This window comes from Camelus ferus, chromosome 12 (genome assembly GCF_009834535.1).
Source record: "Camelus ferus isolate YT-003-E chromosome 12, BCGSAC_Cfer_1.0, whole genome shotgun sequence".
Lineage (NCBI taxonomy): Eukaryota > Metazoa > Chordata > Mammalia > Artiodactyla > Camelidae > Camelus > Camelus ferus.
The window spans coordinates 1,724,275-1,747,087 of record NC_045707.1 but is presented as its reverse complement, the minus strand read 5'-3'; the positions used below and the strand labels follow the sequence as shown (position 1 = coordinate 1,747,087).

At 50.1% G+C, this 22,813-nt stretch overlaps 1 protein-coding gene across 1 annotated transcript; it reads right to left on the bottom strand.

The window, feature by feature from the left end:
• Positions 1–2,218: 2,218 nt before the first annotated feature.
• Positions 2,219–9,289, bottom strand: HMOX1 (heme oxygenase 1). Its single transcript, XM_032492109.1, has 5 exons — positions 9,112–9,289; positions 7,865–7,985; positions 5,105–5,596; positions 3,939–4,038; positions 2,219–2,972 (listed from the first exon to the last, which is right to left on the bottom strand). Exons 1-5 carry the CDS (start codon positions 9,132–9,134, stop codon positions 2,842–2,844), a joined length of 867 nt encoding a protein of 288 aa, XP_032348000.1. The 5' UTR covers positions 9,135–9,289; the 3' UTR covers positions 2,219–2,841.
• Between the last annotated feature and the right edge of the window lie 13,524 nt (positions 9,290–22,813).

The following is a 22,813-nucleotide window of genomic DNA, read 5'->3' as shown; positions in this document are numbered from 1 at the left end:
GCCTACCGGACCTGCCGCCAAGGCGGATTGGCTGCAGGGCTCATGACGTCAGGCCTCCTCGCCTCCTTCCGGGCTCCATTTTGCTTGCCGTACAATTTGGCGCGAAACTGACCCGGAGGAAGCAGCGGGGCGGGGCGACAAGATGGCGGAGGGGCGGGCCGAGGGGCGGGCCGAGGGGCGGGCCGAGGGGCGGGCCGAGGGGCGGGCCGAGGGGCGGGCCGAGGGGCGGGCCGAGGGGCGGGCCGGGGCGGGCGGGCGAGGGCTGTTTTGTGTACTCTTCTTAAGCCTTTTTCAAAGTCTCGGGAGGAAATGACTCCCTTCAGAGCCACGGGGCGGAAAAAGCTGTAGGTCCGTGAGAAGTACACCCTTGCTGGGTGTGAGCCTGCTGCCCCCTAGCGGCTGGAGGGGGCGCTGCCCACCTGCGCTCCCCGCTCTCACGGAGAACATGCTTCCAGAAGTTGCAGGTCAGAAATGCCACCTCGGGTCACCTTAACGTCTCCAGGACGAAACTCAAACCTGGGGCTCAAGGGATGTTTTCTCAAACCCAAAACGGTGAGGTTTTTTTTTTTTTTTTTTTTAATTGCGGAAGAGCTTTCATCATTGAGCAATGCTTAAAATTTGCGAAAATTCACGACCAGATTCCCCCCGCCTGGCTTGAAAAATGGGGAAATCTGCCAAACTCGACAGATTCTCAAGCTTGGACTGCATACTCTCGCTCCCTTCTTTTCCAGTCTCACTCGCAACACGAACTTTTTATTCCGTGTGCTATATTTGCACATATTTACGAGGCATATTTGATATATCTTTTTACAGGGTGTTGAAATTACATCAAATGAATCTGAAACTGGCTTTTCTCCTTAATACTTCGTGGAAGTCCCTCTGAGTGGAGACATAGTTTTAACTCATTCTATTTAACAGCTCCTTAATTTTCCACAGTGTGAATGGAATACAAATTCTTTAGCCATTTTCCTGTTAGTAGAATTCAGGATGGTTTCTCTCGGTCTCTTAACTGCCCCCACCCCCTTCCTTTCTTTGTGGCTACAAACAATGAGTATTGATGCCCTTGTCACAGAAAACTGGAACCTGGTCCCAGGGTCAGAAGAGCTCTAGCCGCTCTTTGAATGCCTACCCTTGGCATACATAAACAATGGCTTCTGGACCTGGTTGCACTTTGGAATCGCCCAGTAAACTTTTATAAGCAGTGATTCCAGAGCCCTTCCCCAGGTCTCCAGAATCAGAATCTCCTGAGGTGGGTCCCAGGATACTGGGTATTTTGATGCCACCATCCACAGACTGGTGTTTGGATGCTTCTTGACCCTCCTTCCAGCGGGATGTATTGTTTTTGGCCTCTGAACACAAGGAGACTAGAAGTGACTTGACCAAGTTTCCAGACTTAGTGACAAAGTCAGGACTAGGGACAGAGTCCTCACGTATTGGTCGTATAAGGAAATGCCTTGTCCCCCTTCCCTCCCAAATAACAACATCAGCAAGGGGCTTTCACTCTCGAGATTGGGAGAGTGCGTTTTCACTATTTCAGTGGCTTTCAGGACATCAGGCAGTGGGAACATCTTAGTTTAGTGCTGGCCAGACCTGGTTGAAATCCTTTCTGACCCTCAAGAGAGTGGTAGCACTCCTCACAGCTTCTCTCTGAAGATGAACTGAGATGACACAGGTGAGGTCACTCACACAGCACGAGAATCACTGCAAAATTAACAAAACACTGATCTCCCTTGATTTGTAATAGGAGTCAGCATTGTACAATGTTGGCATTTTACATACATCTCATTTGCTTTTTCTCAAGGCAGGCTGGTGAGCCTGTATTCATGTTAAAGGTGATACAGCTGAGCCCTGGAGAGGTTCATGACTAACCTCAAAGGCAGAGCTACAAAGTGGAGTTGTAGGGATTTGAGCCAGGGAATCTCACTCTAATCCCTAAGACTTACTATACAGGACACATAAATTTCACCCCAGAATCTGCTTCACTTCAGGGAATCCTGTCTTCAGTAAAGCTCTCTTGCATCAAGCAGGGTTCACCACCAAGATTCGCCCACCAACTTCTTAAAGCTCACCCCCCCACATTCTCAGAACAGAGCACAACATCCTAAAATAGCTCCTGCCACTCACACCTTCACCCCTCCTCCCCACCAGGCTTTCAGGAAACAAGTGAGGAAAAGGTCAGTTCTCCAAGGGGAATAGAATCCAAGAAAAACACTTCAAGTTACTATCATGCAATGTAGTTTATTATTTCACAGAAAAGTTAGAGACCAAGGCCACAGTGCTGTTAGACGCCTCCCTCCCCAACCCCCAACAACCCACCCCAACCCCCACCCCCAACAACCCACCCCAACCCTGCTATAAAAACAGAACAGAACACGACAAAATACCACAGTCCAGGCTGAGCTGGGGACAAAACGTGGCTCCAACACAAACGACGGAAACACAAGACAGAACATCTCTGCACATTTATATAAAAATCGCCATGGCCCACGGGGAAAGTGGTCACAGCATGTCAACAAGGAGACCGCAGATCCGAGGCATTTGGAGCTGCCACCTCTGGCTACATCTTCTGGGCTCTGCTGCAGGAACAGAGGGTAGGGAGGGTGCTGAGGGGCCGGGCAGGACCCGTCATCTCACTCTGAAGTTCAGGTCACTGGCTGGATGTGCTTTTGGTTGGGGAAGATGCCACAGGCTCCTTTTTCCCAGAGGAAGAGGGACGCAGGGAGAGGGCAGGGGCTGCAACGGCCTCTACCCTTCCCCTCCCAGGCCCAAGTAAGGAAGGCAGCCAAGAGATCGCCCCTCTCCAGAAGAGTTCACGGCCCCCAGGAGCCAGCATGCTCGCGTTCACATGGCGTAAAGCCCCACAGCGACCGTTGCCACCAGAAAGCTAAGTGTGAGGATCCATCGGACGAGCGGCACCTGGGAGAGGATGCTGGGCTGGGGCTTGGCCCTGGACGTCTCCGTGGGTGTAGAGCCTGAAAGAGAAAGGGGACAGTGTCAACACCAGGACAGGGGTGGGCACTTCTGATGTCACAGGAAAACAAAGCAAGGGGGGGGGGGGCCTCAGCAGTGTCTAGTACAGTTCCCACTCAAGGCCAGGATGCTGCCAGAGCACAGAGCAGTCACCCTCTAGCCATGCTTGAATACCTCCAAAGACGGGGAGCTTACTATCTCTCCAAGCTGTCCATTCTTCCCTTTTCAACCACTTTGTGAGAAAGTCCCCTCCAGGGGAACCCAAGGGACTACCCTTTGAGAACTGGTGCATCCAGGTGAAGTCCCCTCACCTCCATCAGGTCGCCAATCCCATCAGGCCTGGCCACCATCCCAGCACAGTGAGAAAGTCACAGGGCAGGTGGGCTCAGGTGGCACCAGGAGCAAAGGCCTGAGGTAACCTGCCAAGCAAGCGGCTGAACTCCCCGCTCTCCACTCCCCAGACTCCCAAAGACACACTCCCGCCCCTGGGGGTGTCAGGCTCAGGGAGGGGGCATTTTGTGGAACACATCGGTGCTTTGGGGAGTTTCCCAGACCCTCTGCCAGCAGGGTAATAGCTAGAAGCAGTCCTGGATCATCCCCTGCCCCACGTCAGGGGGTCTCTGCTCAGGAACCATTAAAGGGCCCCAAATGGAACCTAAATTAAGAGGGAGGAGGGATCTGCCATGACTTCCAAGGGCCCTGTGTGTGCACGTCTTTCTTTCCAGCCAATGAACTAGAACCAGCTCAACCCTCCTGATTCTGGAACTGGGGAAACTGAGGCTTGGAGAGTCTCACGTGTGCCCAGTGTCATCCACTGAGGGTGGGCCCCATGCCCTCCAACTGCATCCAGTTTCTCATTTAAAACATTGAGAAGATGGGAACAATCAAGTGATGCTGGAGACAGACAGCTGGGCTTGACGCCCCTCCAACAGGGCCCAGAGGAAACACCGCTCCCAGGAGGCCCTCACCTTGCACCCTGCTGCCGGCCCGCCTGTGAAGGTCTGGTGCTTGCGAGGGACTCTGGTCCTTGGCGTCCCGGGTCAGCAGCTCCTGTAACTCCTCAAACAGCTGCAAAACCAAAGACACACATCTCAGTGAGCGGTGGTGCTAGGCCGGCTGAAGGTAAGGTCTGAGGTTTGGTTATGAAACATTAGGACATAACAAGTCACAGGAAAAACACTGAGCATCGAGTACCTTTCACTCAGCTTACAAGAGATGTCCCAGTACCTTTGACCCGCCTGCCTGCTCTCCCCTAAATGCTCCCCTAACAGCCATCCTGAATTTGAGGTTCCTGGTCACCACGCATGCCCTGATCCTGTGTCCCTCTGCAAAGCACAGTTTCATGAGTGGTCCCCTAAGGGATGCACTCTGCTGCAGCCCGCTGCCTTCTCTCATTTCTCTTGGTGAAATCTATCCTTAGTGTGTTCCGTGGTAATCATTAGCCAGAGTATACAGGTGAGGAAACTGCAGCTCCCAGAGATGAAGTGCCTGGGCTGAGGCTAACCCAGAGGTCAGGCAGCAAGAGCCAGCCCTCCGATGGGGCTCTGGCTCCAACCCTCCCGTTCCTTCTGCAACACCTCGCTGAAACACACAGATTTTTCCTGGAGGACTGACCAGGTTTTGTGGGTTACGCGGTGGTCGTTTTTTAGGGAAATGCAAGGAAGGGGCATTTTTCCAGTCTCTTCTGAGGTCCCAGGCTGGGAATAAGCCACAGGAGAGCACAAGCCAGGAGACCCAGTCCCCATAGGGCCTCCGGGTTGTCCCAGTGCGCTACATCCATAACTGCTCGTGGCCCCAGTAACAGTAGCTAAGGTTAGAGGGGCAGACCCTGCGCCCGGCCTTGCTATCGGGCCTTTATCGATTCAAATTCACTTAACCCTCACAAGAAACTCTAGGAGGTAGGTCCCACTGTATCCCCATTTTACAGATGGGGAAACTGAAGTCCTGAGCGATGGAGGGATGTGCTCAAGATCACCCAGCAAGTAAGGGGGAGAGCTGGAACCCTGCCCCGACCCCCGACCCCAGGCCCCTGCACTTAACCGTGACCCTCAGCCCCCTCCCTTGCTCTAAGAGAAATGTCCCTGGAGGAGTAGCTGGGAGAGGTGGTGGCCAACCTGAGTGGCCAGACCCTCACCTGAATGTTGAGCAGAAACGCGGTCTTGGCCTCTTCCAGGACCCTCTGCCTGACCTCAGGGGTCATCTCCAGGGTGTTCATGCGGGCACGGTAGAGTTGTTTGAACTTGGTGGCGCTGGCGATGTTGGGGAAAGTGAAGAAGGCCAGACCCTCCCCGGAGGTGGGCAGGTCCAGGGCCTTCTGGGCAATCTTCTTGAGGACCTGGCCCCCGGACAGGTCGCCCAGGTAGCGGGTGTAGGCGTGGGCCACCAGCAGCTCGGGCTCCCTGCGCCCCACCTCGTGGAGTCGCCGCACGTAGCGCCTCGTGGCCTGCGTGTAGGGGATGCTCTCCTGCCAGCGGGGTCCATACCAGAAGGCCAAGTCCTGCTCCAGGGCGGCCCTGCGGTGCAGCTCCTCTGGGAAGTAGAGCGGGGCGAACACCGGGTTCTCCTTGTTGTGTTCAATCTCCTCCTCCAGGGCCCCGTAGATGTGGTACAGGGAGGCCGTCACCAGCTGCAACCAGAGCCAGCAGGTCAGGCCGCTGCCATGTATAAGACCCCATCCACCCCATTCACACTACTGCCTTCAACATAGACCCACATCCCCACCCCAGGCTGGGCTCCCACCTCTGGCTGGCCCCTCCAGTCCTCTCCACACAGCAGTCGGAGGGAGTGTCCCAGGAGAAAAATTTCCTCAAGCCCTTTCTGAGCCTAAAACCCTTTCCTCACGCTGGATAAAACACGCAGCCTCGCTTAATCCTGGTAAAAATCCTACAAAGGAGTTGCTACCTCTCATTTCACAGAAAAGGTTCAGAGAGGGTCTGAGACACGGAGGTCACACAGCCAGGAGACAATGAAACTGAAGGCAAGCCCAGGCTTTCCGAGGGGGCCTCCTGGCTCTGGAGCAAGGGAGGACCTGAATGAGGGTGTTACTCTGGCCTTTGATCTCTGGGTGACCACCTGCAGGGCGTGATCCTCCTTCCTGGAGGCCTGCTCAGAACCCCACCGCCGCTGGAAGCTGGGCTGGGTGACGGGCCCAGTGCCCCTTGGCTCAGGGAACTCCCATTACACATTAATTCTCTAGTTTCAGTTTGAAGGAGGACAAAGTTTAAGAGTTCTGGTTAAGGTTCCCAGGTTATTTCTGAGCCACACACCTTCACAGCAGCCCCATTTCTCACCAGAGCAGAAAGCCGGACAGCCTGGTAGAAAATAGCTCGTGTTTTCACCTGTGAGCAACCGGGTTCTAACTCGGCTGAGCTAGTCCTCAACTGTGTGACTGCGGGTAAGCCGCTGGCCCTCTCTGGGCGAGCTGAAGTCTGGGAGTGACTCTGTGCAAGTCAGGCCTCTGTTCCCTTCCCTGCGGAGAGAGATCACCTGACCACACCCCAAGTGGGGCTGGGTCGAGGGTCGAGCAGGCTGATGCAGCTAAAAGCTCTGGATGCAGCCTGGCACGTAGCACTCAAATCAGAAGCCGTGGTGATTTAAAAAAAAAAAATGCCACCTCCCTCAGCATAATCTGAGTGAGCACTGGGGCCATCAGTGGATATTCAGGATCCAAAGTCCATGGTGCAGGGGGAAGGATAGCTCAGGGGTAGAGTGCATGCTTGGCATGCATGAGGTCCTAGGTTCAATCCCCAGTACCTCCATTAAAACAAATAAATAAACCTAATGACCTCCCCTTACCCCCTCAAAAAAAGAAAAAAAATTTAATAATTAAAAAAAAAGTCTACAGTGCCTGGGGATGGGATACTCCAACATCCACCTCCCCAGCCACATCACAGCAACCAGGTGTTGGTCATCTTTTTTGCGGAGACATCATGGGAAGGATGAGGGAGAAAGAGCTAAACCCAGCATCCACAGGCCATAGCCCAAGGCCCTTGAACTGTGTGTTAATCTCCCTTCACTGAAGCACCCCTTGTGTTGGAAGTGTGTCCAGAAAGCAAAAGGCAGGGGGTGCAGGAATGGTGGGATCCAGCTCCCCACCCCACAGTTCAGCTCCAACAAGCCTCACACCCAGCACCTTTCTGGTTCTCTGTCAAGTGCTTGCCTTCTCTCTGCATGAATTTCACAACTGTGCCAGGAAATAACAAAATCTGCCTCACATAGATCTGTGCCCTGACGAAAACTCTGCTGTTGAAAATCTCACAAGGAGAAGATACCTGAGGGAAGTCAGATAAGGTGCCCACAGTCTTACTATTAGGAAATGGATGCGCTGTGGCTCGAACCAATACTACCCCACCCCGCCACCCCTCTGCTTTCAGAGGCAAACCAGAACTAGGTCAGAAGCACAAGCTCTGAAATGAGGCCAGTCTTGGTTTGATTTTGGCCTTTCCCATTTCCTTACTGTCTGTGTGATCTTCTGTTAGTTACTTAACCTCTCTGAGCCTTCCCTGCCTCATCTTCCTTATCAAGGCTGAGGCACAGATTAGGAATCAAATATGAGGGAGTGGATATCGCTCAGTGGTATAACACATGCTTAGCATGCACGAGGTCCTGAGTTCAATACCCAGTACCTCCATTTTAGAAAAAGAGATAAAGAAAGAAAAAAGAAATCAAGGAATAAAATGCTGGGCACAGACTAGGTGGTCAGTTGATGGTACAACTGCCCTACCCCCTCCACAATACCACGCAGGGTCACACCACATAGGTCACATGCTGTGTGACCTTGGGTTAGTCACCTCCCCTCTCCGAGCCTCAATGTCATGCCTATCTGGTCCTTCAGCATCCCTGGTCCCAATCCCCACTTACACCACTGGCCACCCTCTGCCACCTGGCCACATACCTTAAAGCCTTCTCGGGTCACCTGGCCCCTCTGAAAGTTCTTCATGAACTCGGCATTCTCTGCCTGGTTGTGCACCTCCTGGGTGGCCTCCTTCAGGGCCTCAGACAAATCCTGGGGCATGCTACAGAGGGAAAAGAGAAAGGTGAACAGGGGGATGGCTCTGAGCAGGGTTCTTCCTGAGCCTCTGAGGGTACGCCCACCTGTCGGCAGGCCTTCAAGAGATTTTGGCTTTCATCAGGCTTCTCTGCAGAAATCCAGACTTCCATCTAGTGCACAGGCCACAGTCCCAAGCGCCTTAAGATGCAACCCCAAATTAACTGTATTACATAAAACACTATGCAATACGGTCCCCAAAACCAACGGGGAAATCCTGGTACCAGTTCTTCTCAATATAAGAGAGGAGGCAACACCACCCAGGGAGAAGCAGCAGTTGGCGGGGTGAACCCTCAGATTCAATGTGGCAATTGCTTTGATTGATTTGAGGCCCAAGATTTAATTCATTAACTTTGTTGAGGTTTCAGATTCAAATCTCATGACCCCCTATCATGTTATGCTCATCACCAAAGTGTCTGAGTGAAGAAGCCACAGAATTGTCATTTCTCCTTTCTCTCCTGCACCCCTTCCAGAAGCATCATCTCCTATTCTGTATATGCTGATCAAATCCTTAGGAAAAGGGAAGGAGCCAGATTTGGAGGTGGACAGATCAAGGTTCAAAACCCAGCTCTGACACCTGCTAGCCAGGAGCCCTTGGCCTTGCTGCCTCCCTCAACTGTGCCATCCTCGTCTGTAAGTGGGGACACCGCAGTCTCCGTCATGTCTGGCTCAGCTGCTGTCCTGCCCAGGCAATCAACAGCTAGTGAGAGATGGATGTGGCCAAGAGGGGGCTCTTGTAAGAAAACCAGGCACTGTCACCCAGGTTCCTGCAGCCGCAGGAATCCTCCAACCACACTCACAGGTCCAACGCCAAGAACAAAGTTGGAGTCCATAGCAACACTCCCATCGCTCACCCACCCGCAGCCAGGGAACCAGGCATGTAAATCACCTTTCATCCCTCCAACTACCCTACCCGGCGAGACTAGAACCCAGCTCCTCCCGAGACCAAAGCCCAAGTGACTAGCTGCTCAGTGAGGTCGCTTCCTGCTTCCCCATTCTGTCTGAAGAGCTCGGCGAGAGGGTAGGGGCTGCCCCGCCGGGGAGAGGCCGGTCCCCCGCCCCGCCGCCACGCTGCCCCGCCGCCTTGCGCTTGCCTGTCGGGCTGCGGTTGCTCCATCTGTCCGGCGGCTCTCGGTGCGGGCTGCGGTGCTGGCTCCGATGGCTCGGATAGAGCGCGAGGAGGCGGGTCGGAGGGCGACGTCCCGAGCCCCGACCGCGCCGTGCATTTATCCCCGGGGCGGGTCACGTGGCCGCCGCCCGACAGCTGATCTCCACTTTCTGGCCCGAAGTTGCAACACCCGCGCCGGCCTACGCCCCGCCTGCCCATAGCCAGCGGGGGTGGAGGAGGAGCGGTCATATGATCCTTGGAAAACAAAGCTATTTAGAATAGGACGTTAAAACACAGACACACAGACACACACACACACACACTTCTAGAAATCTGGGCAGCTGTGTGATTTTGCCCCTTCCAGAGCCTCCCAGCCATTCATGGGACTTGAGCACCCCAGGAATCTGAAAAGTTCCAGAGACCTGGGGGCAGGGCTTCTCAGAGCAGGAGGCTGGGGGACAACATCAAGCACTCACCCGCCCCCAGACCCTGCCGTCTCCTCCTTCCCTGCTCTGGGAACCTGCTCCCTAAATGTCACCTCCTCCCAGGACCCTTAGCAGGCAGCCTGCCCCCTCACACCTGTTTTTCCATTGTTCTTGGTTTTGTTTTTTTCTTGAGCACCTACTAAGTGCTCGAGGCTGTACTGTTTTCATGGCTCATCCCTACAGTTACCCTGTGGAGTAGATCACTATTTTACAGAGACGGGAACCTGAGACTGGGGGAAATAAAGTGGCCAGCCCAAGGTCAAACAAACACTGGAACCTAAACCCCAGGGTGAGTCCAGGTCTCCGCCTGCCTCCTGCAGGCTCGCTAAGCACTTGGTACCTCGCTAAGCAACTGGACAGAGATGCTGGCTATACAGGCTACCTCCCAGCTTACCTGCATAGGGCACTCTTCCAGGCATCATCGGGTCTGATTGATCACATCCTCAGTGCCCACTCCGGGCCTGGAACAGATCAACTAAGGAATAAATTCTGCATGAGATTGATCATTTAGGGCTGAGGGAGGCAGGTCCCTAGGTAAGCCCAGAGGACGAAATAAATGGACTAGGTGATTCCTAAAGTCCCTTCCCAATGCCACAATTCTGGATTCTAAATTAAACAAAACAAAAAAGGTGACTCTAGCTCGTTACAAGGATGTTGTTTAGAAACAAGGTAGCAAGTGCCCCACTTCTGATAGAAGGTGAGCACAGGCTTGAAGACGGCTTGTGCAGCCTGGATTCCCCAGCTGGGGGAACACAGTGGCTAAGGCGTTCCCCCCCAGCCGTACACGTATAGGAGTCTCTGATGCTTGGAGACAATCTGGAAAAACCAGACAGGTCCAGGAGGTCAGTGTCTCCATCCAACCCAAGGTCAGGGCCCTGGCCATTGATCCATCCTCCTCTGGGGTCATTAACCTGAGTTTCAGTCAGCAGATCAATCCAGCGACCTGGGGGTTGCGGAGCCTCCCAGGTAGAAGGGCTATGCTGAGAAGTTTAGCTCTTGATATAAACCATATATCCACCTTCTGCTTCGATGAACAGTGGTAACAATACTGATAGCTAATATTCACTGAGCACTTACTGTGTGCCAGATGCTACGCTAAACACACATATTAACTCATTTAATTCTCATAATAACAACAAGAGTGTGAGGGTCTGAATGCTTCCCCATCAGCAGATCCAGAGCCAGTCCAGAAACCTCAGAAGGTAAACCTCATGTGATCTGACACCATCGTACTTAACTTGGGGGAGGGAACAGGGACCCCAAGAGGGGAATGACTTGCCTCGTAGGACACAGAGCCTTCAGTGACCCCAGTTCCTGGCTCTAGTCCAGGCTCACTTCTCGTTCCAACTTCTTCCCTGGGAGCCCCCGACTTGGCAAGAACAGACACCGAAACCGCACTCCACCCCTAGACACACAAGCCTAGGGCAGAGGAGGCCAGGTCAGAGCTGATCCGGTGTCTCCTTTGTCCCAGTGTTGAGCTTGGGGCCCTTCCCCCTGCTGATTCAGCTCCCTGACTTCCCCTTCCCTGTCCTCAAGCAACCAGAATGTTTTGAATGGTATGCTTTTTTTCTCCTTCTATGGTAGGCGGAATAATGGTCCCCAGGGATGTTTGCACCCTAATCCCCAGAACCTCTGAGTATGTTACGTTACATGGCAAAGAGGATTTTACAAATGGGATGAGGAAGGATGCAGAGATGGGGAGGTTATCCTGGATTATCCTCGTGGGCCTAATGTGATCAGAAGAGTCCTTATGAGAGGGAAGGCTGGAGGGTTACAGACACAGAAGGTGATGTGATAAGGGATACAAGACACAGAGAGAGAGAGAGGCTGGAAGATGCTATGCTGCTAACTTTGAAGAAGGAGGTAAGGACCACGAGCCAAGGAAAGCAGGCACCCCACCCCCAAGCTAGAAAAAGCGAGGAAACGGGCTCTCCCCTAGAACTCCAGAAGGAATGCAGCCCTGCCCACCCATTTCAGGCCATCTTTCTGCCATCCCCCACCATTAAAGCTTCATGCCGTCAGAGAACCCACCGTCCTCTCTCTGGGCTTTCCTCTCAGAGTCAAATGCTTGAGCACCTGGAACGGGCCAGTTGTGTACGAGCGCTGGAGGTACAAAGCTGAAGAGACTAGAAGCCCACCTGGATAGAGCATGCACGCTCAGGACCCTAATGAAGGAAGTCTGGGCCCAGGGAAATGATCCAGAAAGGGGGCAAGGGACACCAAAGACAAATATGGGTGTAAATCAGAAAGAAACACCGGGGCCAGCTCTGAGCCAAGTACGCTCCCAAGTGTGGTCCCACCTCATCCTCACCAGACCCAGGAGGTGGGCGTGTGTCTGTGATGGGCAGAATGGTGGCCCCACAAAAGTGTCCTTGCCTAGTCCCTGGAACCTGTGAGTATGTTCTATTACCATCGAATAGGGTGATCACACTTTGCAGAGGTACTGAAGGTTACACACCTCAAAGGACGGGTGAGAATTGGCCTAAGACATTCCTATTTTAAAGGCAGCACCAACAAGAATTTCAGAAGAATAGGAAGCAGGACATGAGCGAGAAGAGGAGTCCGCGATAAGTCCAAAGATTTTGGTTTAACCAATTGGGAAGATGGAATCGCCACTTTCCTGCGATGCAGAGTTTACTGTGACGGGAGATGCTCCGCGGCTCAGCCTTAGCCAAATCCATTTTGAGATGCATGGGGCAGGGTTCTGCCAATACTGTGCAAAAACTTGAGAGTTAAACAGGAAACTTCTGCCTTTTTCCAGAAGTTTCACTTCCTCCTGCCAGCTGTGAAAGCTGCCCTTGCACCACGCACCCAGCGGGAGACTGAAGCAGCAGCTAGTGACTCAGCGAAATCTGCCTTTCCGGTCTCCCTGGTCCCCCCTCCCAACCATGACACAGCAGAAACGCAGCTGCACGTGGGGAACGTGGAAACCAAGACTCAGCATTCTGAAGGCGCCACCCTCCCACCCCGCCAGGAAAACATAAGTGGTTTGAGCAGCAGGGAGGGGCCAGGGCTTTGGCTCCTGAGGCTCCAACAGTGAAAAACAGACGCAAGGTCCCCAATGAGGCTGGGGACAGGGTGGAGGGGGTGGGGAGGGGGAGTCCCGTGCCTCAGCTGGACCGGTATTCCAGGAGAATCCGGGGACCCCACATGGATGTCCTCAAGCTGGGGGCTATCCCAGGTAGACAGGGTCACTCAGGGTGTCCTGACTGCACCCACACCCCACCCAGACCCAAGAGGACATGCCCTTGACCCAGGAAGGGGAGTGCGGGCTGAGGATGAGGGCCGCAGGGGTGATCAGCCTCACTGGAGCGTGGCTTTCCTCTCAGCAAGGCAGACAAGCCCAAATCATGAAAACCATCCTCAGTCAGGTTTATTGTTTATTTTTTATTTCACCCGGCTAATGGAGACACTGGGGATTGGACCCAAGACCTCGTGAACGCCAAGCACGCACTCTACCCCCCCACCCCACCCCACCCCCATCCCCAGTCTGGACTACTACCAAACACTGAACTTTTCTGGGTGACAAGAGACCCCATAAGGGAGGTTGAAACTGCACTGGCAGAATGGGAGAAAATGTTTGCCCCACGTGTAACAGACAAAAGATGAACATTCGTAATAAAAGCGCTCCCCAAAGCAGTAGGACAGTCACTAGGAAACAGCATTTCATACTGGTTGGTTATCATGACCCTCCTGGGAGGGCAGGGTTCACCCCAACAGAAGAGCAGGAGGAGAGGGGAGCCTTGGCCCTGATGGAACACTGTTTCACTCCTTATCTCTTCTACTCCTCCTCCTGCCAGTGATTTTGCTGATAAGTTTGTTGACATGACAGTGATCACTCCTCTGGTCAACGAGGATGGAAGCTCCACAATGCCCTTGGGAGAAAGTGCAAGGTTTTTAGCCTGATGCTCCTGGCCCACTGCCCTCAGCCCTGGCCATGTCCCGGGGGGAGGATTGCACCCCTCTTGCTCCCTCACGCCCTGCGTGCCAGTCTTAAGAATACCTACCTCCCTCTGAACTACTGAGGCACCCATCTCTTTGGGCCTTGGCTTATGTCGTCCCTCCTGCCTAGAATGCCCTCTTTTGTCCCTTTGCTAGGCTAGTCACCTTTCAAGACTCAGCCCAGAAATAGATTTTAGACTTTGAGGAAAGAGCTAAACCTACAAAATACATAGGATACACCACAAAGGAAAATCTTACTGACCTTAGATTTGGCAAAGATTTCTCAAATACAACCACAAAAAAAGCACAAAATGTTAAAGAAAAAAAAAAAAAACACCAATGAGACTTCATCAAAACGTAAAATTTTTCGTCTTTAAAGACACTGTGACCACATACACACACAGAAGAGGCAAGTCAGAGACTAAAAGAAAATATTTGCAAAAATATATCCAACAAAGGACTTGTCTCTAGAATATGTAAAGAGCTGATATAATTCAATAAGAAGGCAAATTTAAAAATTTTTTTAAAAATCTAAATGGTTTTTTGAAAAATTGAAGTACAGTTGTTTTACAAGGTTGTGTTAAGTGAATTTTTTAAAATGGGAAAATTTTGAACAGATAATTCACCAGAGAAGACACATGGGTGCTAACTAAGCACATGAAAAGATATTCAAGTTCACAGGTCATGAGGGAAGTGCAGATTAAAACCGTGATGAGATGCCACTACGCACCTATTCAAATGGCTAAAATTAAAGACTAAAATCACTGCTGTTGAGAATGAGGAGCCATAAGAACTCTCATTTATGGCTGGTAAGCCTGTAACACGGTTCTGCAGGAGGTCAGAATATGCCAGCCCAGAATATTCCACTTTGGCTTAAGTGTCATTCTGAGCTTAAGACAAATGAGAAAGAGCAAATGCCAGAAAATACTCTCTTCTTTTCCCCTTATTTGCCTAAAAACAGGCTTAGAAAATTCTAGAGTGAGAGATAACATCTCTTAGCCTAGAAATGGTACCCAGAGGAATCAGCATAACAAACCTTACCAAATTAACCCTTATCTTTCATTATCCCCCCCCCCCCGCTACATTTACCCTCTCACAGTTCGCTGCCGTAAAAGCCTAAACCCCTTTTCCTTTATCTTGTCACCTCTCTACATATTTGTTGTTCTATTAAGATGTTAGCTAAGCCCCAGGTCTAACCACTTATTTGAGTTACCCAGCACTGGGTTTCTCCCATGTGGATGTGCACTGCATGTGTTAATAAACTCTGCTTCTCTCTTGTTAATATGTCAGTTTAATTTCCAGGACCCCAGCTGGAGAACCTAGGAGGGTAGAGGAAAAGGGTTTTTTTTCCCTCCCTTATACTACGACCACTTTGGAAAACAGTCTGGCAATTTCTTAAGAGGCTAAACATACACCTGCCATACAACCCAGCAGTTCCACTCCTAGGTGTTTATCTACCAGAAATGAAAGTATATGTCCACACTTGTACACGAATGATCCCAGTGGTTTATTTGCAATAGCCTCAAACTGGAAACAACCCGTGTGTCCATCAGCAGGTGAATGGATAAACAAATTGTGGTATAAACATACACTACATACTCAGCAACAAAATGGAATGAGCCATTGATCCATATGACATGAATGAATCTCAACATGACTATGCTGGGGGAGATATAGCTCAGTGGTAGGGTATACGCCTAGCATGCACGAGGTCCTGGGTTCAAACCCCAGTACCTCCATTAAAAAAATAAACATATGAATCAATAAAAGTAAATAAACCTAATTACCCCCCCAAAAAGATGATTATGCTGAGTAAAAGAAGCCAGACCTCCCCCAAAGAGTTCTTGCTGTTTAATTTCATTTATATAAAATTATATACGTTATACATAAAATGTATATAGAGAGATATAAAATTCCAGACAATCCAAACTAAGAGAATCATATCAGTGGTTGGTTACCTTTTTGGAGGTGGGGATTACAAACAAGCATGAGGAAAGTTTAGGGAGTGATGAATAAATTCATTATCTTGACTGTAGAGATGTTTTCAGGGTATACTGATGTCTAAATTCATCAATTTGTATACTTTAAGTATGTAGAGTATATTGTATGTCAGTAATATCTCAAGAAGGCTGTAAGACAGACTCAGCCCACACTTTGCTGAAGTCCTTCCCCTTACCTTGGGGGTCCCCTCACCTTAGGGGTCCCCCCACCTTAGGGATCCCCCCACTGAGCTCCCTGTGCCCCAGTTGCCCGCACCCTGACCATAAGCTCCTTGAAGGCAGCAAGGACTGTGTGGGAGTCACCTTCGTATGCCCAGAGCTGCCACAAGGCAGGCAATCACTGCATATTTAATGAATGAGGCTTAGCAGGGTTACATTTCCTGCCTACGGGCCACAGAGCTCATGTGGGACTTGAGGCCAGGTGTGTACGGCCCTAAAGCATGCTCAAGTTCTACACTGGTCAGCTGTCTAGAGATCCCGGGCGTGCGGCAGTGAGGGGCGGAGAAAGAGTATCTTCCTCCATCATTGTCCAGCTTCCACTAGCACAGGTCCAGGAACTGAAGTCCTAGGGCCAGACCAGGCAGCGGTCCAGTGCTCGGGAGCTCAGACTGCCGTACAGCTTCGCCTGTTCGGAGCCTGACTATGGCCACAAGATCTGGTGGGGCCTGGTTCAACCTGAAAACGGCACTTCTAGGTAGCGTAGGCTGGTCAAAGCAACGACCTCTAAGCCAAAGGACTGCCGTCAGGTCTGGGGTTCATGACTTACAGCACATGTGCCCTTCATCCCCTCTAAGCTTTTACTTCCTTGTCTGACAGGATGAGGAGCATCTGCTCAAGGGGATGGGATGAATAGACCAGTTTAATATCTGTAAAACGTTCAGAGCTGGTCCTGGCACAGAGAAAGCCCGTGGTAAGCACTAGCTAAGAGTGGCACCCTGTTCCCCTTTCACGATTCCCCCAGCCTCCCAGGCTTTTTCCTATTTAGAAGTTTCTGGAAGGTTCTGAGTAGGGTGGGGTCACTAACATCTGACAAACCTTACTCTCAGTTGGGAGTTTTGAGCATCAGCTTCCTCACCTATTTTTTTTTTTCTCAAAAAATAACCTTTGGAATAATTCCAAACATCCAGAAATTGTAGGAACAGTACAGAGAATTCCTGTTTATCTTTACCTAGATTCACCAGTTGTTAGCATTTTTGTCACATTTGTTTTTATCATCCATCCTCTCTGTCTTGATTTTGTATATACTTTTTTGATATATATACATATTTATTTATTTTTAAAAGTTTTCTGTCTCATTTAGCATGTATTACATTTAGAGGACAGTCTCCTGTAACCTGCAGTACAGTTATAAACATCTGGAAACTTAACTTTTCTTCTTTCATTAAAAATAAAATCTTTACTTGGGTTTCTGATTAGGAACATGTATCAAAGGCTAATCAACATAAAGAAGTAAATAAGACATTAATTGTAAGTCTCACATCTCTCTAAACCCTGACCAAAACTGTCAGGATTTCATACAAATCCACTATATAAACCCTATATTTACATTTCACCAGTTGCCCCCAAAGGTCCTTTCTAGCCCTTTCCCTCGGCCCAGGATCCAACCCAGATGCTGCATTGCAGTTGGTTGCCCTGCTTCTTTGCTCTCAGTAGCCTGTTTCCTGACCTAGTCATTTTGGGATGCTCCACGCCGGCTGTTTCGCAGAGGACCCCGCCTTTGACTAGATCCCCATCTCTTAAAGGGGATCATTGCACCCACCCCACTGGGCTCTGCAGTCTAAAGTGTGAAGCCCCCAGCACAGCGCCTGGCCGCTGAGAAACATTAGCTCCCTAAAACAGGGATGCGGACCAGCACGAGGCATGAGGGAGGCGGCCCGGCCTTGCTGGACTCGGTCAGCCGGGACGTGCGGAATCCAGGAAGTCGCCGCCTCTGCCAGCTTGGCAGCCGGGACTTGCACCCAAGGGATTAAACGGAGAGCAGCTGGAACCGTGACTCAGCGAAAATAGACCTCGGGACCGTGACTCAGCGAAAAGCCGCTGGGGACCGTGACTCAGCAGGACGTGCTCAGGAAAGGATTGTTCAGCAGGGTAGGCGGAGCTGACCCCACATGCGGGCGCCCCAGGCGGTCCTCGGGACGGGGACAGCCTGCCGGCCCTTCCCCCGACCCCAACCTGCCACTTCACCTCTCTGAACTCTGACAGTCCCTGGACACCCGCGCCAGCCCCGCAGAGCTGATGGGAGGATTAAGGGAGCCCAGTAGTGGCAGACATTCACTGGATACCTGGAGTCACACGGCCTCCAGCAGCGTGGGGACTGCCAGAGCAGCCAGAAAGGTCGCTGGCATCACCTAGTGGTCTGCCAGTTTCCTTCTGCCCAACTCAGTAAACACCTGGTTGTCTCTCTGGGGCCTCTGTGTCCCCATCTTAAAACTGAGGGATAAAAATAAGCTCCCTTTACTTAGTGACATTCCATGGGTCTACCATCATCTTCGAGTTTTAATTAAACGTTGAAAATAATCTGTTTTTGCCCACCAGTTACGAAAGTACTGCATGGCCATTTGCAACATTTAAATCTGTAATCTCACACTTGCAGGCAATCAGTGTTAATATTCTAAGCATTGTTTTAGGATTTGAAAAAAATGATACACTATATCACACTCACAAAGGAGTGTATATATAAAAAAAAAGTGACAACATGAGCACAGTTTAAGAATAGATGTCTTTCTTCACTGCTTTTTCTGTGCAAATTCTATATGTTGTGATCATGCCTGTTTGGTGCCTTTTTTCCCTTTACTTAACTATTTTCCCCAATTCTCACAAGTCGCTTGTAAGCATCATTTCAAAGGCAGCACAAAAATCACTGAGTGGACGTATTCATTCAACGTATAATAAATCCTAAGTGGCCAGCCCCTATGTTAAATCTTTGGGTTGTCTTCTTTTTCTTTTCTTTTCCCTGTCAGAAGAGAAAGATGAGTATTTAAAACTAACAAAAATAACCGCCGTGGATTTCACATCCTAGTGGAGGGGCATCATTCATCTCTTTTTGAATTTTGGACATACTTTGCCTGCCTCACCCTTACCCTACAAAGTCTGGAAGGAAAAGTTGAAACAGAAGGAAGAAGGGTGAGGAGGGAGAGGCTTGGGAGATGGGGGTGGGGGGTGTCCTTCAGCGGAAGCTGGAAAGTCAGCCCAGGGAAGTCAAGACTGCAGCCCTGCTGCTGAACTGAGGTCTAGGGAGAGAAAGTGGTGAATGGCCGCTGGGCTTGTGGGCTCTTTAAGGAGCTGCCTGTGCTATGTGCCCTGCAATTCTCCTCTGCCACCCCAGACCCTCAGTCAACATCTGGGGAATGGGTTCCCAGAGGAGAGATGGAGGTTTCAAATGTGAAGAATGAGGGCGAGAAAGGGGTGGCCTGCCGGACTGTGAGGTTTCCCAACAAGAGGTGCCCTGGGGAGGGGTGGGGGCTGGAGCTTTGGGTTTGAAAAATAAAGGACAGGGTGTTCACACATAGTTCAAGAAGTTGGAGTGCCAGGAAAGCATGCAATGGGTTACCCCTCACTGTAAATAAAAACAGAACAAACATCTTCAGGCAAAAGGTGCTCCCTGAGTCTTGGATTGTGGGTTTCGATAGAAACCCAAGAGCAGAATTAGTAGGTTAAAGCATAAAAATATTTTTCAGGCTTCTGGAGTCTTTTATCTAGTTATAGATAGTTGTAAAATATGACTTTTATCACTGAGGTGGGGGGACAGGGGAGATGTACTTTAGTTTGTTTGAGTGATAGTCTAGAGGAAGGACCACCTCTGTGTCCTGTGAGGCTAGAATGAAGACAGCGAGGGGCCAGGATCCACCTCCTAAGGAAAGGAGAAAGGACTCTGGGGCACCGGGAAGAGGCCAGTAATGTTGCCCCCAGGGTAGGGACGAACTTTTGCAAAGGTCACTTGGCAGGACTTTGCCCCTGAGCGGTTGGCTGGGCAGCTGGGTGTCTGTGTTGTGTGTGTCTGTGTTGCACGGGGATGCGGTGGGGGGTGGCACGGAGGGGAAGAGACGCTTAGGGGTGGTGTTGAAGGTGGGGGAGTGTTCTCCCTCCCTCCCTGCCGCTCTCCTGTCCATGCTCGGCCTTGGGCTCTTCTAGAAATGGAAACAGAATTAGCTGAAAAGCCTGATCTGGGGCCTCTGGTGGAGTTTGGGGTGAATTTCAAGGAAGCCTTAGGGACTGTTATAGATAGAATTGTGTCCTCCCAGAATTCAGCCGTTGAAACCCTAAACCCCAGTTTCTCAGAATGCAACCTTGTTTACAGAGGCAGGCTACTTGGTCCCTGGCCTTGCAGGTTTGTTTTTTAATTTCCAGACTCGAGGACTCGGTCATAACCACACCTCGCCAGACCATCTGTCAAGCTAAGAAACATCCATTTATTGGAGCCGGAAGTACTGGAGCAGCGTGGTGTGTCTTGCACTCGGCATTGTTCTATCTGGATGTCAGTTGGGAAGGAAGAAAAACCCAGAACCCTGGAAAAAACTGGGTGCCCATGATCCATGCAGGTTCTACTCAGTGAATGTAGATGACAGCCAACTGAGGAGGGCGCAGACTTGTACATGAAACATTTCACTATAAAGCCGCTTAGAATGAAGCTCTCCCAGAAGCCATCCGCACAATTTTCCACTTAACCAGGAGCTGTTTCCCCTCAAGATGTGCGAAATCATGTTGGTGTGTTGTGTTGGGGTTTACACTGATTAACAAATGTGTGAAACTTGGGGAAAAGAAATAATGTGACTGGAGCTGAAGTTCAAACACGGCCCAGTCTGGCACTTGGTTCTGGCATCCCCGGCAAATGAACACAGGGTCCCCGAACTCTAAAATTCAGAGGGGCTGTGAAACTTCTGAATCATCCAACTCTACTCCATTCTCCTCTCCTCCCTCCCCTTTTATTCGAAAGCATTTCAGACCTTCCAAAAAGCTGAACAGAACTGCACAGTGAACAGCAGCCCGCCCCACCCCGCCCTGAGGTCACACCCCGGAGACAGCTGGCCCCTCTTCCTTTTCTCTTTTAGGGGCAGACCTCAGAGATGCTGCGGGTTCGGTTCCAGACCATCACCGCAGTAAAGCAAAGATCGCAGTAAAGCGAGTCACACGCCTTTTGGGGTTTCCTGGGTCACATCAAAGTTCTGTTTCTACTGCACTATAGTCTAAGTGTGCAAGAGCACTATGTCCAAAAAAACAGTGTCTGAATCTGAATTTAAAAGTACTTTATTGCTAAAAAATACTGACTACCATCTGATAACACAGGGTGGCTACAAACCTTCAATTTGTTAAAAATGCAGAGTCTGCAAATGCAATTAAATGAGATATGGCTGGTTTTTTTTTCCAGGACCGATTGAGAGTAGGTTGCAGGCATCATGACCCTTCCACTGTGAGAGCAAAGGTTCACAACATCATCATCACTAAAGGTCAGGCCACGTTCCGTTTCCCCACTGATCCCCAAAACAGCTCTTTAGAAGACACACACTCTCCCCCATAACTCGGTCAAGGTCCACAACTTCCTTTTGGTTGTCATGTCTTTATGGTGTCTTTTGTGACATTAACTTGTGAAGAATTCCTTTTTTTTTTTTTAATGTATTCAATTTTTAAAATTTTAATGGAGGTACTGGGGATTGAACCTAGGACCTCGTGCATGCTAAGCATGCGCTCTACCACTGAGCTGTACTCAGCCCCCTCACAGAAAATTCTTTTTAAGAGTCAGGGCAGTCAACCTTGAAAATGTCTCGTGTTCTAGATTTGTCTTTTTTCCCATGATTAGATTCTAGCTAAACATTTTTGGCAAGAATATTATATAGTCATGTTAAACCTCCTGCTAACATAATAAAGGAAACAAAGACCCAGCTGGTTGGTGGCAGAATTTAGCTGCATTTTATTACCAGATTTTTAATTTGCCTTTGTCAGGCTTAGGACTGATTATGTGGGACAGGAAAAGCGCCTTTGTGTCATTTGGGAGACGCTTACTAAACAAAAGGAAACAGGATAAATGATGCTGTTCCTTCCTTATAAAACCTGGTGCTTAAACATTTCTAGACCTAGCTTTGAAACCCATTAGTAATACGGGATTCGAGCCAAGGAGAGAGGCCTCACCAGAAACCAGTCCTGCCCACACTTGCACTTCCAGCCTTCAGAAGCATGAGAATAAATGTGTATTGACACCCAGTCTGTGGCAATTGATTCATGACTGAGTCTTTTGATGTCTCTGGACGTTGATTTTTTTATCTGTAATATGGGGATAATAATAGTGCCTACCTCCAAGCTTGTGTGAAATGAAATTATCCACGTCAAATATTTAACACTGTGCCTGGCTCGTTGTAATTGCTCAATAAAAGGTAATTATTTTATTGCTTGGAGTAATGACCTTCCCCTAGAGCCCCTTGGCGGGGGTTCATTCCCTATGCCTCCCTGGTCAACGATAGGGTTGCACTTTTCCTGACTGCCTGAGGGAGGCTGTGTAATGAGTCATGGCCAGCCACTTGAGGGTGGAAGTGTTTCCCGTCACCTTTCAGGCCTGAGCGCTCCTCGACCAACATGAGACCCTCCAAAACTCTTTCCTCTGGTTTGGGATGGACAGTGTTTGAGATGGTGCCTTCTCCAACTGCCTGGGTCCCTAAGTGCCCATGTCTGCCAGCCCTCCATGGACACAGGTGCACACAAGAAAGAACACTTTTCTGGGACGTCATGGACACCATATGTCTGAAGTTAACAGTATTGTTTATTTGAAAGTTGCTAAGAGAGTAGAGCCTAAAAATTCTCATCATAAGGAAAAAAATTTGTAACTACATCCGGTGATGGATGTTAACTAAACTTACTGTGATTATTGTTTTACAATATATACATATATGAGACACCACATTGTACACCTTAAACTAATACTAACTTGTATGGTTGAGGCAGGAAGCCCCATAAAAAGACCCGCAGGACCCCTACACAGGGCCACTACTCTCCTCTTAGCACCGTCTGGTTCCCTGGCCCAGAGGCTCTATCTCACTTTTTGCCTCTAAAACAGCTAACTTACACCTAGAATTCTATTGGTTCCCTGAGCTCACTTCTGATTGGTTATTTCCTTCACTTCTGATTGGTTATTACTCTCACTTCTGATTGGTCCACTTCCCTAACTTCTGATTGGTCTATTTGTAGTACTTCATTTGCATGGAGCTCACTCCTGATTGGTCTATTTCTGCAAGGCTTGTTCTTGGTTGGTCAACTTCTGTTGTACTTTATTTGC